This window comes from Bos taurus, chromosome 2 (assembly GCF_002263795.3).
Source record: "Bos taurus isolate L1 Dominette 01449 registration number 42190680 breed Hereford chromosome 2, ARS-UCD2.0, whole genome shotgun sequence".
Classification (NCBI taxonomy): domain Eukaryota; kingdom Metazoa; phylum Chordata; class Mammalia; order Artiodactyla; family Bovidae; genus Bos; species Bos taurus.
In genome coordinates, this window is record NC_037329.1 from 38774810 (window position 1) to 38794077 (window position 19268).

The 19268-nt window shown below is 35.2% G+C and overlaps 1 protein-coding gene across 2 annotated transcripts in view; it reads left to right on the top strand.

Annotated features, from left to right (window-relative positions):
- The window catches only part of ACVR1C (activin A receptor type 1C), an 85109-nt gene that overhangs the window by 21455 nt on the left and 44386 nt on the right, over positions 1 to 19268 (top strand). Inside the window, exon 2 of one of the 2 annotated variants that reach the window (NM_001192879.2) lies at positions 8337 to 8567. In NM_001192879.2, the coding sequence (NP_001179808.2) occupies positions 8337 to 8567 (231 nt within the window). Of the gene's footprint in view, positions 1 to 8310; positions 8568 to 19268 lie in introns of those variants that run through there. The other variant, XM_059875631.1, reaches the window with a different exon arrangement.

The following is a 19268-nucleotide window of genomic DNA, read 5'->3' on the forward strand; positions in this document are numbered from 1 at the left end:
TAACATCTGGCTTAAAGCTCAACATTCAGAAAACGAAGATCATGGCATCTGGTCACATCACTTCATGGGAAATAGATGGGGAAACAGTGGAAACAGTGTCAGACTTTATTTTTCTGGGCTCCAAAATCACTGCAGATGGTGACTGCAGCCATGAAATTAAAAGACGCTTACTCCTTGGAAGGAAAGTTATGACCAACCTAGATAGCATATTCAAAAGCAGAGACATTACTTTTCCAACAAAGGTCTGTCTAGTCAAGGCTATGGTTTTTCCAGTGGTCATGTATAGATGTGAGAGTTGGACTGTGAAGAAAGCTGAGCGCTGAAGAATTGATGCTTTTGAACTGTGGTGTTGGAGAAGACTCTTGAGAGTCCCTTGGACTGCAAGGAGATTCAACCAGTTCATTCTGAAGGAGATCAGCCCTGGAATTTCTTTGGAAGGAATGATGCTGAAGCTGAAACTCCAGTACTTTGGCCACCTCATGCGAAGAGTTGAGTCACTGGAAAAGACTCTGATGCTGGGAGGGATTGGGGGCGAGAGGAGAAGGGGAAGACAGAGGATGAGATGGCTGGATGGCATCACTGACTCGATGGACATGAGTCTGAGTGAACTCTGGGAGTTGGTGATGGACAGGGAGGCCTGGTGTGCTGTGATTCATGGGATCACAAAGAGTCGGACACGGCTGATTGACTGAACTGAAGAGAACTGAACATTTAAATCAATAGTCTCTGAGTAAAGCAGATTACTCTCCTTTACTGGGTGAAGTGAAGTGAAGTCGCTCAGTCGTGTCCGACTCTTTGCAACCCCATGGACTGAGGAGCCTACTACGCTCCTCAGTCCATGGGATTTTCCAGGCAAGAGTACTGGAGTGGGTTGCCATTTCCTTCTCCAGAGGATCTTCCTGACCCAGGGATCGAACCCAGGTCTCCTGCACTGTAGGCAGACGCTTTACTGTCTGAGCCACCAGGGAAGTCCTTTACTGGGTGGGCCTCATCAAATCAGTTAAAGGCCTTATGAGGAAAACAAACTAAGTTCTGCAGAAGAAAGAATTATGCCCTCAAACCACCTTCAGACTTGAGGCGCAACATCCACTCTTCCCTAGGTCTCCTTCCTGCTGGCCTAACCTGCAGATTTGGAATTGTCAGCCTCCACAATCTAGTGAGCCAGTTTCTTAAACTGAATCTCTCTGTTTGTAGATATAGATGTTTATATCTATAGATATATGTATACATGTGTGTGTATATATGTTCTACTGGTTCTGTATCTCTGGAAAACCTTAACGAATACAATATCCTTTTTAAAAAATCTAGTTTACATTTATCACCATATATTATAATAAGACTTTATTTTCAGATTCTACATATAGATGAAATCATATATTAGTCTTTGCCTTTTTTCACTTAGCACAATGTTCAAGGTCCATCCTTGTCACAAATGGCAAGACTTCATTTCTTATTATGGCTGAATAATATTCCAGTGTGTGTGAGAATGTGTGTTTGTGTGTGTATACCAAATTTTCTTTATCCATTCATCTGTTGATGGACACCTAGCTTCTTTCCCTATCTTGGCAATTGTAAATAAGATTGCAGTGAACATGGGGTACACATATCTTTTCCTGTTTGTATTTTTGTTTTCTTTGGATAGAAATGCAGAAGTGGAATTGCTTAATCATATGATAATTCTGGGCTTCCCAGTTGACTCTAGGGGTAAAGAACCTGCCTGCCAATACAGGAGACATAATGAACCACAGGTTTCATCCCTAGATCAGGAAGACACCCTGGAGGAGGGCATGGCAATCCACTCCAGTATTCTTCCCTGGAGAATCCCATGGACAGAGGAGCCTGGCGGGCTACAGTCCATAGGGTTCAAAGAGTCAGACATGACTAAAGTGACTTAGCACAGAGCACACACTCATGATAGTTCTATTTTAAATGTTTTGGAGGAACTTTGACTCCATAGTGGCAAGGTCATGATGTGGGAAAGAAACTTGTTATTTAGAGCTATAAAATGGAGACAAGTGGGTCTAGGAGGCTTAGTTATAAGAAATGACGTTCAAGGATTTGGAAGAATCCAGACTTTGTAGTCTATTAGGTTATAATAACGGAGAAGGCAATGATACCCCACTCCAGTACTCTTGCCTGGAAAATCCCATGGACAGAGGAGCCTGGTGGGCTACAGTCCATGGGGTCGCTAAGAGTCGGACACGACTGAGCGACTTCACTTTCACTTTTCACTTTCATGCATTGGAAAAGGAAATGGCTACCCACTCCAGTGTTCTTGCCTAGAGAATCCCAGGGAAGGGGGAGCCTGGTGGGCTGCCGTCTGTGGGGTTGCTAAGAGTCCGACACGACTGAAGCGACTTAGCAGTAGTGGCAGGTTATAATAACAGTTGTAGATTTTGTTTTATTCAATGCAATTGGATTGTAATTAGAATCCATTGAGAATTAGTCTTCTCCTAAGGGGACAGTACAGATCTCAGGACTTGAAATAAAAGTTTGATAAAGAGCCACTTAGGCTGCCGAAGTAAAAAAATAGCTTCTCAATTTAAGGCAGAATTATATGGGACGTTAGCAGAAGAAACATGTCTTGTGATTAGGAACAACTTTTTCTTTGACATACTTTGCTACAGGAGACTCCAAATAGAGTCAGTCCTTTTTTTCACTACATGATTATAGTCAAAGTCTAAAGTTGTAATTGTGTATATATTGTGATTTTAGGGATTAATCGAGTCTTGATGTCTACACCAATTCAGAGAGGCTTTGAACTTTTCTCTACTTCTCCCAAATATCATGTTGACACTGGAAAGAACAATGGATTCTCATATGATGAATATAGGGCAAGATAACCTGTAATATTGACAGGAGAAGTTTTGTTGGATTATAAATTGGTAGGATCAGCTCACCCACTGAAATATCAGTGTATGAATATGGGAATGCAAACCTGTCCTTCACTGGGTGCTTATGTTTCTAACCCCAGCTTTCTGTCTGTCATAGATATGATAACCCTAAAGTTACTTAAGTTGAGAATGAGCTCAGACTAACAGAGGGCTGTAAAACTGGAGGGGTCTTTGTGTGTGTTAGTCGCTCAGTGGTGTCTGACTTTGCTACCCCATGGACTGTAGCCATCCAGGCTCCTCTGTCTATGGAATGCTCCAGGCAAGAATACTGGAGTGGGTTGCCATGCCCTCCTCCATGGGATCTTTCTGATCCAGGCATTGAACCCAGGATTTGGGTTGAGGATATTCTGAGTGGCAAGTACTAGAATTCAAGATGTGCTGGACTCTTCCTAAATTGAACCCTGCAACTGGAGGTGAAAGCAGTTGTCCTGGGTAGAATCTCTCCTGTTAGGGTAGTTCCATTCCTTCTCAGTTAGGAGAGTGAGACCTTCTTAAACAGGGAACATAATAGCCACTTGGCACAAAGGAATAATTTTCCTTTGTGTTTGGTATACAATATTTTAGGAGTTATGAATTTCTTTGGATATATCTGGGCAAATAAAATTCTAGAAGTTGAATTTCAGCTGAAGGGTCATTTGGCCAAAAAGTTTGCATTTGGGACTTCTCATGTGGGACTAGTGGTAAAGAACCCGCCTGCCAAAGCAGTAGATGTAAGAGACGTGGGTTGGATCCCTGGGTTGGGAAGATCCTCTGGAGAAGGACATGGCAACCCACTGCAGTATTCTTGCCTGGAGAATTTCATGGACAGAGGAGCCTGGCAGGCTATAGTCCATGGGGTTGCACATAATTGGACATGACTGAAATGACTTAGCACTAAACTAAACTAATATTTTATTAAAGCTACGTTCTTTCTCTATTCTTTCTTGCCATTAAGAAAGGCAAATACTTTGAAATGACTACATGACAAGAAAATAAAAATTTGAAAAGAAATAAAAAGGGAAGACAGATCCCTGCCTGGTTTCCTTTGACCCTGTCTAGCTTTATTTCACAGACAGTAGTTCTGGTTGTCCTGGCTCCTTTCTTGTTGCTATACTTTTCATATTCAGCACACTGATGAGCTTGAATTATTCTTTTGTTAACTCAGAAGACTGCAAATGCTGAAAGGCAGCAGGTCAAGCTTGAGACAGTTTTCTAAATTAAAAAAATATTTTGTTTAATATCCAACTCCCAAATTAGGGACATTGAATCAACTAATTTCTGGAAAAGAAGAAAGGGGATGTATCAGAAATTTGGGTAAGGCACTGGCCAATAGACGTGTTAGCATATAGCCCCCAAATGTAGGAAATCAGTTTATTGAAAATAGTATCTAATTCAAAACAGTTAATATTTCCCCACCGAATATTATGAGTAAGAATAGCACACAAACACAAGTGATACATTTGGTTCTTTTATGTAATCTGATGGTTTTTGCATTTCCAGACGCCAGGATATGCTTGCCCTCACGTGTAAATATGGATGAACATTTATTTTCTGGTTGATTAAGAATGTTCACATCCTTTGGTTTCATGTGGGTAACAGATGTCTTGTGGGTAACAGATGTCTTGGCTTTTATAGACTAATTGGCAAAAAGGGGGAAGAAGAGGATAATTAAAAGGGTGGGAGGAGACACAAGAAAAGTGCAATCTTCCTTGTGGGGAAAAGTCTAATAGGCCTCCTTATTACGGGTAATTACCTTCTTCTTCAACTTCATTTGCAATCCCTTTCTGTATGACTCAAGGACAGTATAATGAGAAAGTATAAAATAAATAAATGTTGAGTCTGACCTGTTGTCTGCTAACAGATTATCCTATCGTAGGATATTCTAGTGCAATTGACTCAATTAACGTCAATTTTTAAAAAAACAAAATATGAACGTGTCTTGTCTCTAATGGCAACCTATGTTTTAACTGGTAACACTAGAATTCTATGTTGAGTCTTGCATTTTTTATTTCCCACCAATTCACTATGTGCAAGATTAACTATGTTGTCGATTGTGTATTAGATACACACCTTAGGTTCTTTTTAGTTTGCTGTTTGTTCTCTGTCAGTGATATATAGTCGAGCTAATTGACTTGGAGTAAATGAGGACATTTAGCAATTGTTTGAAGCCATTATTATCAATAGATTCTCAATTTTGTCAGTGTTTTCTATTGTGTAGGATTTAAAGTCAACATGTCATTTACTATGACTTAACTGTATCACTTTGGTCTGTATTATTCTTCTGATTGGTACCTTTTACTTTAAACTGAGGGATATTTTTATAGCCTGTTAAACATTCAGTGAGTATCTACATTATTCCTTGATAAGAACTATTATGTAATCATTTCTATAAGGAGCTAGTAATGCTTCCAAGAGAAAGTATTGATTAGGTATACTTTAGAAACTTACACTTAAAAAACACTTAAACCAACTGAAAGGTAAGGTTATTTATACTAGATGTGAGGCACAGGATATTTGACTACCTGTCTCTCAAAAAATAGGTAGATTTTGTTTAAAAAGATTATTTGAACAATAAAGATAAAAATCTCAATTGTCCATTGTTAAGTTATTTTAATTTGTTTTGCTGTATTAGAATTATATTTTATTCTAAAAGTAAAATATTTTCTTATATATAAAATATAAATGTTATAATAAGTTATATTTTATTTACCATCGCTAGAAACTGGTGAGGTGGGAAGATGGTTTTTGCACTCATCTTGTTTTTAAAATAATATCAGCTTTGGTAGGATAGAAACAACCTTGTTTAAGTAGTCTAATGACTGATGCATAAATTCAGTCAGTTGATCTTTTTGAGCCTCATTTCATTATCTGTAAAATGGAGAGAGTGACAACCAACTCCTCTGGTTGCACTGGGAATTACACGCAATGATAAGCACACATGAGACCAGCATATGTTTGGCTGCTGAGTACCTTATGCTTGTCTTTACTCAGTAGACCCATAGCCCTAAGTTATGTGCCTTGATTTCCAGGCTATGCTTCTCTTGGAAATAAAAATTCAAGGACGCTGATGAGGAGTGTAGTAACAAATGTTTTGAGACTATGTGTTGGGAAATTTATTCTTCCCAACTTCAAATGCTTAAAGTATGAGACTGAAGAATAACCACAGTAGGATAGGTTTTTTTAACTTTAAAAGAGCTTTCCATACTTTGTGATTGTAAATTTCCATAAGTTGTAATTTAATAGAATCGTAAAATAAATAATACTCAGTTAAACTTCAGAATTTCTGGACCTACTGCCTCTCCCCTGGTTCATTTCCCATTTTCAGAGGAAGGCACTGAAACCCTGCAAGGTTAAAGACCTTCAAAGTCAATCAGCAAGGGAGTGATAGAGCTAGGACTGGAACCTTCCTCTTTTCCTGAATTCTTTATCTATACTATCACCAGATCGTCCTGCTGTGTCATCATCTGGGATCTAGCCTGGGCCATTAAAAGAATGAGAACATTCAACTCACTCGGCAGTATGAAAGGAGATGCATTTCTTTGTAATGTTTTTCCAATGGTCTGTGTACCTAGTTCATTCAGTCATTCCTATATGAATTACAAATGTATTTTGATTGTTTGATAGAACAACTAGCTCTAACTTCTCCAGTAAAATGAGACATAGTCACTAATTACATAGTAATTAGTAGTCACTAATTGACATAGTGCTTTCTAGGTATCAGGCATTATTCTAAGGGCTTCAATTTTTATTTTCCATAACAGCCCTATGAGGAGGAATCCCTTATCTTTCATATAAGGAAATGGAGGCACAGAGGAGGCAAGCAATAGTCAAATATGAAGGCCTCTGTCAAATTTGAATCAGAAGATGCTAGAGAGAGAGATTCTACTGTCAGAAGATACCTAGGTGGATGGATCTTAATTATATGAGCTCTGTTTTCTGCAGAAAAAGTGACTTAAAACATTTTCAAATCATCTACATTTTATATATCTAGTTCTATTGAATCCCAGTCTACATTATAAGGTTCTACCACAGCAAATAAATATCAACAAAAGATTATATTTATTTACATTGATAACCAGTGGTATAAATAGAAGAGTAACCTGTTATGCTTGGTCCAGTGTTCATAACAAAATGGTATTTTATTTCATGATTTTAAGTCCCTTAGTATGTAATAATAAAAATGGTTATAGAGACAGTATTTTACTGGTCAAGAAAAATTATCAAAAGAAGAGAGAATTTCTATTAATCAATATGTGGTTTTTCTTTCTTACACATGCAATTATATAGAAATATTATCTGTATTGCTTACATTGATATTTGAAGTTGAGTATAAAAATAGCCATTAATGTATCAAATATTTTACAGGTATAAAATCAGCTCCAATTTGAGTAATTAGCAATTTTAAGACTAATTTGAGTAAAAACAGTTGGATGGAAAAACTTTGGACATTCAGATATTGCAGGGGGGTGTTGTGATTTAACAAAAACCTTCATTAAGTAATGATACAAAAGGGTTATTCAGTACTGTTCTATTTAAAAGTAATTCAAATGAAATTTGAATAAGTTACTCACAACCACTGGATTGTTCATGATAGATATTTTACATCAGAACAGAAGTACTCTACTACTTTGATCATGTGAGTTAATGTGGGGTGTGTGTGTGTGTGTGTGTGTGTTTATTAAGTGGGGAATGTTGTGGAAACTTGTGAAGGGAACAGATTAACAAAGTCTAATTTTTATTGATGTAGATTTATTGCATTCTACAATTGATGTGTTTTGCTCTATTGAATAGATGTATTCATTCAAAGAAACTTGCCTGAAGGTCATGGTCTATCTTCAAATGACTCATTCTAAGATGTATTCTTTAGTGAAAAGGGGGATATATAAGGGCTCATCAATGCCTTAAAGGCACTGTGACAATACAATACTGTTAAAATATCATAGAATATAAATGTAAAGAGTCACACAGGTTTTTAAAGCTGTGACTGTCTGCGGTTAGCTTTGTGTTTTTAGCACATTGACTTTAAAGTTTAAAGGGGAAATCGTACATGAACAGAATACACTGGATTGCTTGGGTAGTGAGCGCCTTAAACAGTGCTTGAATGCTCTACAGATGATGCTGGACTGCAATTCTGGGTTGCTGTGTTACTGTATCCTGGTGTTTCATAGGGACTACTGATTTAGGAATGAGCTGGTTGAGTTTAAAAAGGAGGGATTTACACCAAGGGTGAGAAACTTGTTTAAAAATACAGTATCAACTGAAGAGATTGCTTATAAAAATATAAGCAATAGTAAGTGATGATTGGGCAACACTTTTGATAAAGCACATGACTGAGAGAGAGTAACAGCTTTAGCATGTATGTTTTATCCAGTGCTATTAAACTGTCTCTCAGTTTTCATTAAGATTGACTTTCTTTGCATGATAACTTTCGCATCTTAAAGCGTTTTGCCTTATCTTTTCCAGGTTTGAAGTGTGTTTGTCTTTTGTGTGACTCTTCAAACTTTACCTGCCAAACAGAAGGAGCATGTTGGGCTTCTGTTATGTTAACCAATGGAAAGGAACAGGTGATCAAGTCCTGTGTCTCTCTCCCAGAATTAAATGCACAAGTCTTCTGTCATAGTTCCAACAATGTTACCAAAACGGAATGCTGCTTCACAGATTTTTGCAACAACATAACACTGCACCTTCCAACAGGTAAAGGGTTTATCTTTGTTCATTCCAAATTTCATTTTACTCTTGGGAAATTATAAGCATGATGGAAATCAAACTGTCTTATGTTTCTTTAAATAAGGAAATCTGTTTTACAGTTCTTTCTATTTTTTTGCTAAAATTCTCTACAGCCTAGCTGAGGTTGATTTTTTAAAAAATTGTACAAGACTGTCGAAACACTGACAACAGCATAACAATTTTGAAGAAATCTGTCCTCATGAATTGTATTTTTTGAAGTGATTAATGAACCTAGAATAAAATATAAACTTTTATGTATCCTTTTAAAGGAGAGAAATTAAAATGTATACCAAGAAAAAAGAAGAGAAAAGAGAGCAAAACTAAAAATAGTAGATTGCCAACTTTTATGGAAACAGAATCTTTTTTTCATGGGTGCCTTCTGCATATCTTCTTTGTCTGCCCACACTCAAGTGAGAGCACTTGTTAGCAGAAAGAGTAGAATTTGACCCTCTATTATTGGGTGAATATATTGCTGCCTTTCCCACAATTTCATGGAGTTTCATCCTAATTTATAAGATACAAAAATCTTAATCTGGTCTTTTATCTGGAATCTGAAATTTGAGGGACTATTAAAGAGGTAAGCAATTCAAATTAAAAACTAATTTATAACATGAAAATGTCCTGATAGTAAATTTTCTTTAATATGTTAGTATCTACACAGAGATAGATATTCTTCTTCACAAATGAACATTTGAAAGTACTGTTATCCAGTCTCAGATATTCATATATCACCATATTCTACTATAGTATTTTTAATGTATTATTATTATTAATAAATTAACAGCTCCTTTTTTTTTTCTTTTTACTGGAGAACATTTACTTTATGCAAAAAACAAGTTTACTTGGCATAAATAGAAGATAAATAAGTAAATAAACAAACAAATGTACTGACTGTATTTCTGGTAGCTATTTTACATTTTCTTTTCAAGAGAAGATACTCATGTTAAAAACATACTGACATGAAATGAGACATTTTGATACATAATCAGAAAAACTAGGAGAACCAGGGAAGAAAATCTTGTGTGATTTAATGTTATTTAGTATCATATTGGTTTACCACTTCAATAAAATCATTTCATATACCACCTTTGATACTTGTCTCATTCTTTGGGAAACATTATTCTAAAGCATTGTCCTATGTGTTATAACCTCAGAAGTCACACTTGGAATGTTTCATCCCTGAAAGCTACTAGGAGTCTTAGATTTTACACCGCAATTATTCTGTCTCAGATTCCATAGACTTCCTTGGTTTGGTAGTCATTTGATACCTATTGTGATACGAGAATTTATTTTCCATATACTTTCTTCCCTGATTTTGGTAGACTAGAGACATGAAGATCCCCTGTATTTGATGATGTTCTTCCCATGACCAAGATCAAAAAGACGGAGGGGAAGGAAAGTCTCCATATTAGTCTGTGGCAATGACGTCTTTAATGTGTCTTCTTGATAAAGAATTATCCATAAGAACATGTTCTGCCAGTCAGTAGGGGTACAAGATAATACTGTGCAACAAAATGTCTAGGAGGACAAAATGTTTCACATACAGCTGGGCCAATTAAAGGTACTGAGTGCAGTCAGGATGTGAATCCTTCCCAGTTCAGCTCTAAATTCTGCCTAACTACTGAGATGCCTGTAATCTACCTTCAAGTCCAGTTGGGAACCAGCCTTTCTTAAAAAAACAAACAATTTTATGAGGTATAATTTAGATATAATGAAATGCACACATCTTAAGTATATGGTTCGATGTGTTTTGACACATACATTTATGTAACTGCCACATTTCTATTATCTCAAAATGTTCTCAGTCAGTCTCCACTTTCACCAAAGCCAGGAAACTGATTTTCTGATCCCTGTAGATTAGATTTATTTTTCCTGGAGTTTCACATCAGAGGAGTCCTATGGAGGAGATTATTTTGCACTTGACTCTTTTCATTCATCCTATTTTTGAGATTTATTCATGCACCTTGTTCCCTTTTGGCTGCTGGGTAATATCCCTTTGTATGTTTTGCTTTGTTCTTTTTACACACCCATCCACAATGGGGATTCAGGTTGTCTCCATCTGGAGGCTGTTGTTAACAAAGCTGCTATGAACAACTGGGTACAAGTCTTTGGATATATGTCATCTTCTCGAGAAAATATCTAAGAGTAGAATTGAAGGGTCGTATGATAACTATATGTTTAATTTTTAAATTTAATCTCCCAAATAGTTTTCAAATTGCTTGTACCATTTTGTATCCCCAATAGAAATGTCTGATAGTTCTAGTTGGTCCATATTTTCCCAGCACTTAGTATAATCAGTCTTTTTAATTGTGGACATTCCAGTGATTATGTAGTGGTATTTCACTGTGGTTTTCATTTGCATTGCCTTAATGGTTAATCATGTTAAATTATTTTTTTTCTTGTGCATATTAGACATTTATGTTTCTTTCTTTATAAAGTGTCAAATCTTTTGCATATTAAATTCATATATCTTCTTATGGATGACTTTAAGATTCTTTATATATTCTGAATACAAGTCCTTTATCTGATAGGTGTATTATGAGGATTTTCTCACATTCTGTGGATTTTGACATTTTGTTTCCTTAAAGGCATCTTTTGGAGAGTAGAAGATCAAAATTTGATGAAGTGCATTTTATTTTTTTAAAAAATATTAATGGTTCATTTATTTGATGTCCTAAGAAATCTTTATCTATCCAGAGGTCATAAATATTTTCTTTTATGGCTTCTTCTAGGAATTTTAACATTTCAGCTTTTACATTTAAGCCCATGTTTAGTTTAAATTTAATTTTTGTTATTTTGTGAGGTTAGGTGGAATATTTATTTTTTCCATGTGTATTTGAAGTTGTTCCCAGTATCATTTATTGCAAAATCCATCCTTTCAATTTCTTTGACCTTTTGATTGAAAATAAAGTGACCATATGTATATGGTATATTTCTGGCCTCCAAATGTCTATACTTATGCCACTATGAAACACTCTTGATTATTATAGCTTTATAGTAAGTATTCAAATCAGATAATATGACCCTTCCAACTTTATTTATGTTCAAGTTGATTTGCTATCCTAAGTTATTTGCGTTTCCATTTTGGAATTGGTACTTCCCTGGAAGTCCAGTAGTCAAGACTACAGTCCCACTGCAGAGTGCACAGGTTTGATCCCTGGTCAGGTAACTCCAGCATACCGCTGCACAGACAAAAAAAGAAAAAGTGGAAAAAATAAATTTTAGAATCATTTTGAGAACTTTCATAAAAATACAATGCTGAAATTTTTATTAGATTGAGTTGAGTATGGATTAGTTGGAGAAAATTGTCATGTAACAATGTTAACTTTTTTGATCCATGAACATAGTATGTTTTTCCATTTATTTAGTTTTACTTCAGTTACTCTTAGTGTCTTATAGTTATCAGAAAACACATCTTATACATATTTTCTTGGATTTTTCTCTAAGTATTGCATGTTTTTAGATGCTATCATAAATAGTATTTTTGACATTTCAATTTCTAAATGTTAACTGCCAGTATATGAAAATAAAATTAATTTTATATATTGGCCTTATATCCTATAAGCTTATGAGAATAACATATTCTAGTAGCTTTTAAAAAATTTCTTTGACATTTTCTACATACAGAATAATTTTGTCTGTCAGTACAGCCAATTTTACATCTTCCTTTCTGGTCTCTATGCATTTTATTTTATTTTTTTCTTTCTTTTTTTGCACTGGCTAAGATTACCAATATGATGATGAGTAGGAGTGGTTAAATATTCTTGTCTTTTTCCTGGTTCTAGGAGGAATGCCCTCACTCTTTTACCATCAAGTATGAAGGGTTTTTTTTTTGTTTGTTTGTTTTTTGGTAGACCATTGTTATCAACTAAGGAAATTTGCTTTTATTCCTAGTTTGGGGAAAGTCTTTTTAAAAATCATGAATGAATATTAATAATTTCAAGTATTTTCATGGATTTATTGAGATTATAACATGATTTCTCTACTGATATAATGGATTACCTTGATTAATTTTCAAAGGTTACTTATAACTGGGAAGGTATATACGCTAGTAATTAATTTGTCTACAAAGAAATGCTTTGTGACATTTAATGATATCAAATTTCTTTTACTAAACTAAGAATTTGTTTCTTTTAGTGGCGTGGTATGGCAAATTGACATTCAGTTGAGTAGGCTTGCATGTGCAGTCATCTTGGATTGGATTGTTCTCTGTGAGGTAGCGCTGAGTGGTTATTAGCTGTGTCTGGAACAGCATCTGTTGGAGAGGAGTTGGGAACCCTCAGACTGAGCAGTGACGAAGCCAGTGCCAGTAACTTTGCTGTTTTTGTGTCATCAATAAGTGTGGCTGATATCCCCTGCTTTGCCTAAAGAGAATTTATCAATTTCAAATGTGATCACATATATATGAAATATATAAACGTGCTCTGAAAAGCAGACAGTGTGACATATCTACAGTACTTAATACGCTGCATCGTACTCATGAGTAAAATGGTAGAAGAAAAGGGGGAGAGGTGACCAGAACAGGTTGAAGAAAACCTGGGATTCTCTTTTCAGTTGCAGCTGGAAACCCAGTGGGTACCTCTTGGCTCTTTTAGCCATCACCCGACTATGGGGTCATTTCTGGATGGCTGACTTGGTGCAGACATAGTGCCTACTCTTGTCATGTTTCAGCTGTCTCTTTTCTGTCCTTGAGTCCTGCTTATGATGCTTGATCTCTGACTATATTTCTTTGTGACAAAATTCCTACCCTGAATACATCTTGTGACTGTTTTCTCCCCAGTTCCTCTTCCTGATGGTGTCCTTATAACTCAGCACCTGGAAATCTGTAGCCACAAACTCTTGCCCTCCTAAAATCCTTTTAAGTGTTTGATTCTAATTCTTCTTAGACTAGTAGCTTTTGTACAGGTTTCCATTGTGACACACAGAAACACATTTTGTATAATTTCCCCCATATGCACACATATCTGAAATAAGAATTTTACAAAATATTCTTACTTGTAAAATGTGCAAGGTACTCCATGTGCTTTCATTAAGTAAAAATTCTAATCATATCACACAAGTTGCTTACGTGTTTACAGTTTAAGAAACACTGCTTAGTTGATATTTAAAATGTAATTTTAAATGCAGCAAGGACATTTATTATTTTAATTTACTAGTTCAACAATCTGTTGATATTAAGAATCTAGTTACTATTTTAATTTACAATGTTTTTTTTTTTAATGGCCTTTTAAAACCTTACCCATTCATTTTTAATACTAAATTGGATTAGAGTCAAATTAATTTGGATCATTGTAACCAAGATTTGATTTAGATCACATGAAATTCAATCACTTGCCCTTAAAAAAGTACTTCTTTGACACTGCATGTGGGTTTAATCCTTAGGAGTTAATTTTTTTGATAGAAGTAATTTTATAGTTTGGTAGACATATAACATTAGAAAAAATTGCTTGTTTCCCTGGAGCTTATTCTGTTAGATATATTTGATGTCACTGGAGTGACCTTCAAGTTCAACTATTATCACAAATATTTAGAGGGTTTTTTCTTATGTAAACTTGAAAGCCAACAACCATTTCCAAAAACAGTTGTGTTTTGACTAGTGCTTGGAGTTCATGTCTCTACTAATAGCAAATATGTTATTATTTTCATTAGGCAGCATACCAAATATATTTAAAAATTACAATTAAATACAAGCAATGCAAATCAATTAAGAGAAACATATTTTATGCAGTGTAACCTAATTTCTTATTACTGTTTATTTTTAGACCAGATTAAAACAACTCTTTTAAACTCCAAAAATATCTACCCACCTTTCCAGAGGCTGCTTGTCTTGCCCTGACTCCAGTGACTTTAGATTTACTACTTCTCAGGCTTTATTAAATCTCTTTCACAGTAACTCATGCAGAGTGTCCATTCACAACTTCCTCTTAAATTAAGATAGAATCCACTTTGGTAGGAAAAATTCAGCTTCAAAAGTAAATGATATATTCTTAACTCTTAAAGAATATTTACATTTCAATAAAAAAAAAAGACTTATTTACCCAAATGTGTACTTTTTTGGGTGGAGGATGGAGGAGGGAGGTTGTTTGTAGGGTGAAAAAACAAATAATAAATGAAAGAGTTCCATTTTTTTGAAAAAGTTCCAAGAGATATTTTGGGTGTGTGTCCCTGTAATGGGTTCTGTCTGTGAGCCCTCTAATAAATTTCACAGTTTCATCACTGATTTAGTTTAAGTTGGGCCTTTTGTATCTATTCTTAAAGCATCTTAAACCCTTTTCCCTATATTTTCTAATGTTTGAGTCTCTGGTCATTTTAATATCTACAGCTTCTATGAATTTGAATCTGCTGATTTCTATTCTTGGTTGGCCACTTTCCTTGTGTGTTTTGTAATTTTTTGATTGTGAGCTCATGTTTTGAGAATCATATCTGGAGGAAACTTTTGAGGCCTATTTTAAAATATATTCCTCCAGAGCAGATTTATATTAGTTTCTGCCAGGTATCTGGAGGTGCTACCAACTGAAATCTATTCAGTGTTTTGATTAGTTGTTTGTTTTTTTTTTTTTGCCAACATATAGCATGAATTCTGTGCCTATACAGATGCACACTTATGGTGAGAATCTCTTGAAGAGATTTTTTTTCTGCTCTACTGAAAGTGAAGATTGAGACAAACAAATAGATGAATATAGACCCAGTGTCTCTCTGCAGAACATTTTCTACTTAGTTTTATTTTCAATGTAATACCATTCATATTTAACTGATTTATACTAGGATCTCTGACCTGATCTTTTGTGATTTCAGGAACCATGTTTTATCTCCTGATCTTGTGATATAAGTCTGATAAACTAAGCACTTAACTACCAAGGACTGGCAGATGCCTCCAGGGTAAATGGCCATCCTAGTGCTCAGATATCTCTTTGGATCTGAATTTTATTTTTGGTTGCTGAGTAATTCATTTATTTCCCCACCAGGTTAATCATATAATAGAAAAACATTTTTCATTTGTGTTTTATTCAGCATTTTTGTGTATGCCATACTAAGAAGGGCTTCTGTGGACATCTAAAGTGTAACTTGGCAGAAGTGGAAATTCCATGATGGTTTATTTTTGAAATGATGCTGGCGTAATTATCTATCCATCTGGAAGACGACAGGGCTGTACCACAGTGTCATACCGTATACAAAAATAAATTACAGCTTGATTAAATATCTAATTGTGAAACATAAAACAATTTAAATGTCAGAGGAAAATTTAGGGAAAAAAGATTTTTATGACTTTACAGTATGGAAGCTGTTTTAAATAAGACAGGAAATCCAACTGTTATAAAAGGAAAAGACATAATTGACTACATGGAAACTAAAATAAAAATGAATAATAAAAGATAACATAAGTGAAACCAAAGATAAATGAAATATGGGATAGAAATATTTGTATTATATATGACTAGAGAAAAAGGTAACTATTTAAAAAATAATGAGCCTGTGTGTGTGTGTGTGTGTGTGTGTGTGTGTGTGTGTATCCATGTACCTGGCAAGAGAAAAAGTGAAAAGAGGGAGGAGAGTGTTAAATGAAAAAAAAGGGGCAAAAAACACATTTTACAGAAATTTTATAGAAGAAAATATTCAAAATGGTCAAGTATTGAAAAGATGATCAAGTACTGAAAAAATAAATGCCGGGGAGATGCAAACTGAAGTAACATACCATTTTTTTCCACCCATTGGATTGGTAAAAGTTAAAGGAGGATGTTTTCAACTATAAGTGTCAGACACTTAGATAATATCTTAACCAATGAAGGAGTTCACAGCCTTAATATGATAAGAAATCTGGAAATAGGTTCTTTGATTTGTTAACATACAGACTCAACAGTGTCAACAGCCTACTTTCAGTTTTCTTTTCCTGAGAGTCAGTGAACATCATCGTTGTTTAAGTATTATTATCTAACTTTCTGATACTCTTATTTGGAACGTTTTTTCCTCCTGCATATCTGCTTTTTCTAGCAAGGGAAATGTTGGGTTTTGCTACTAGCAATCTCATGATTCAGAGAAAAGTGAAAAAACATGGGTGGCTCAATTTGAGTCATCTAATAAAAACTGCCATGTTTAGCAGAAATATCAACAGTCTCTTCCTTACTACCAGTTTAAAATGGATGTAAATTCATCTCCTTCTAACCCCAGGGAGGAGGCTTGGATTTATTACTAAGCAGAACAGGGCAAAAAAAAAAAAAAACAAATAAAGATAAACAACTTTAAAACAAACCCCAAACCTTATTTTTGGAAAGATGTGGACATAGTCTAGCCATCACAGAGATTTTACACCTGAGTTTCCATTGCCCGAGTGAAACTCTTCAGAAGAAAAACTTAAAAAAAAAAAAATTGACCCAGATTAATAGTGTCCCCAGTGGCCTGCCAGAAGAAAGTTCAGACTCTCTGGAGAAAGGTAATTTAATATTAGGTCTCAGAGAGAAACACACAAACACTTTTGCAAGGACATGAGAAGTACATAATGAAGAACAAGCACTCCAAGTTCACAGGGGTTCAAAATGACATGAGCATGAGCCAGCGGAAGAGAGCACAAGGTTTCATATGTTGGAGTTATCAGACAATAATTATAGAGCACCCATTCTTCTAAGTTTAAAGAAGCAAAAGGAAAATTTAAAACATTTCTTAGAGAATAGGAAATTGTAAAAAAAAAAATAATGGACTAGTAGATTTGAACAATAAAAGAAAACTTTTTAAAATTAAAAATACAGTAACAAAAATTAGAAACTTAATGTATAGGTTTAACAACAATTGGTACAACAGCAACTGAAGAGAGAATTAGGGATCTGAAATATGGGTCAGAAGACACTATTTTGTATGCAGTAATATAGAGAATACATAATAGAAAATATGGAAGAGAGGATGATAATTAGAGGAAAGTATAAGAAGGTTTGATATACATATATGTGATATATGTGCATTAATATACAATGCATATATTAAATAAAAATGTTGACATTTCTATTAGGTAAAATTAACTTCAATGCAAAAAATATTACTAGAGTTAAAAAAGATCACTTTTTAATGACTAAAGTTTCAATTTATGAGGGATTCTTAATAAATTAAAATTTCTGTGTACTTAAGAATATGGTCTCAGAGAAAATATTTACAGATGTATAAGGAAAAATAGAGAAGTCCATGATCTCAGAAGGGGATTTTAATATACTATTGTCTTGGTAATAGAATAAATAGATTAAAAAAAAACAGTGAGACTACATGAGGCTGAAACAACATGATTTATGAACAACCTAACTTTTAGAAAATTATAACATAAATTATAATAGTCTTATGACATATCCGTAAGGAACATTTCAAAGCCCAAGAGGTTCTACCACAAAATTCTGCTAAATTTCCAGGAATAGATAATTGTGTAATTATTACACAAACTCCTCCAAACCATGCACAAAGAGGAAACACTCCTTAACCCATTCTGTGCATAACTTTGATATCAAAACCCAACAAAGACAGTATGAAAAAAGAAATAGCAAGTCATTCTCATCTATGAACATTATATGCAAATACCCCAGGCTTCCCTGGTATCTCAGACATAAAGAATCAACCTGCAATGTAGGAGTCCTGGGTTTGATCCTTGGGTTGGGAAGATTCCCTGGAGAAGGGCATGGCAACCCACACCAGTATTCTTGCTGGAGAATCCCCATGGACAGAGGAGGCTGGCGGGCTATAGTCCATGGGGTCTCAAAGAGTGGGACAGGACTGAGCAACTAAGCAGCACAACACATGCGAATATCCCAACTTTAACCTGTAACAATACAGGAAAAGGGATTCTGGGGAAAACAGCACAAGGACAGAGAAATGATTATTCCCCAAATCAGGATAATGATACCCTGGGGGATGGGAAAGGATCTGATCATGTGACTTACCTCTTGAGTGGGGAACAGGGAAGGGATAAGGGGGCCAGAGATGTATGGGAATTTATATGCTGTACATGTATATTATATGCACTTTTCTGTGTATTTGTTATATTTCACAACAAAAGAGCAAAACATCAAGCTTCAAAGTAACTTTTGGCAATGGGTGAATTCACAAAACTTATACATTTTCTTAACATGTGGAGTTGATATTGGAGAGCTACCAGGTTAAGGACATTATTCAGTTCTTCCCTTATAAATTTTTATGCTGTCTGTTTTGCTGCACATGTGTTCTTTTTCTAATGGAAAAAATCTAATGGCTCAAAGTTTACGAAAGCTATAAGTATTTCAAAGACATCTAGTTTCCTCCGATACCCATTTAGTAGCAGAATCTAGACTTAGATGGCTGTCTTAGATGTGGCTGTCTACCTAAGTGACAGTATTTTAAGCTACTCTTAATGGTAAGTGTGGCCAGATGACTAAGTTCTGACAGAGTTTTGGAGAACTGAAAAGACTCATTTATAACACAACTGATAGCTTATTATGCCATCTTCCATCATGCTGCCTGGAGGTAAAGGGTGAAATATAGCAGCTTGCTTGTACTGTGAGGACAATGACTACACCACAGGAATGGAAACAGAAGATAATAGGAGCCTGACCAAAAACTTCATGGAGCCAACTTGCTACCACTGGACTCTTGTTGTTTAGTCTCTAAGTCATGTCTGACTCTTTTGTGACCCCAAGAACTGTAGCCCGCTATGCTCCCCAG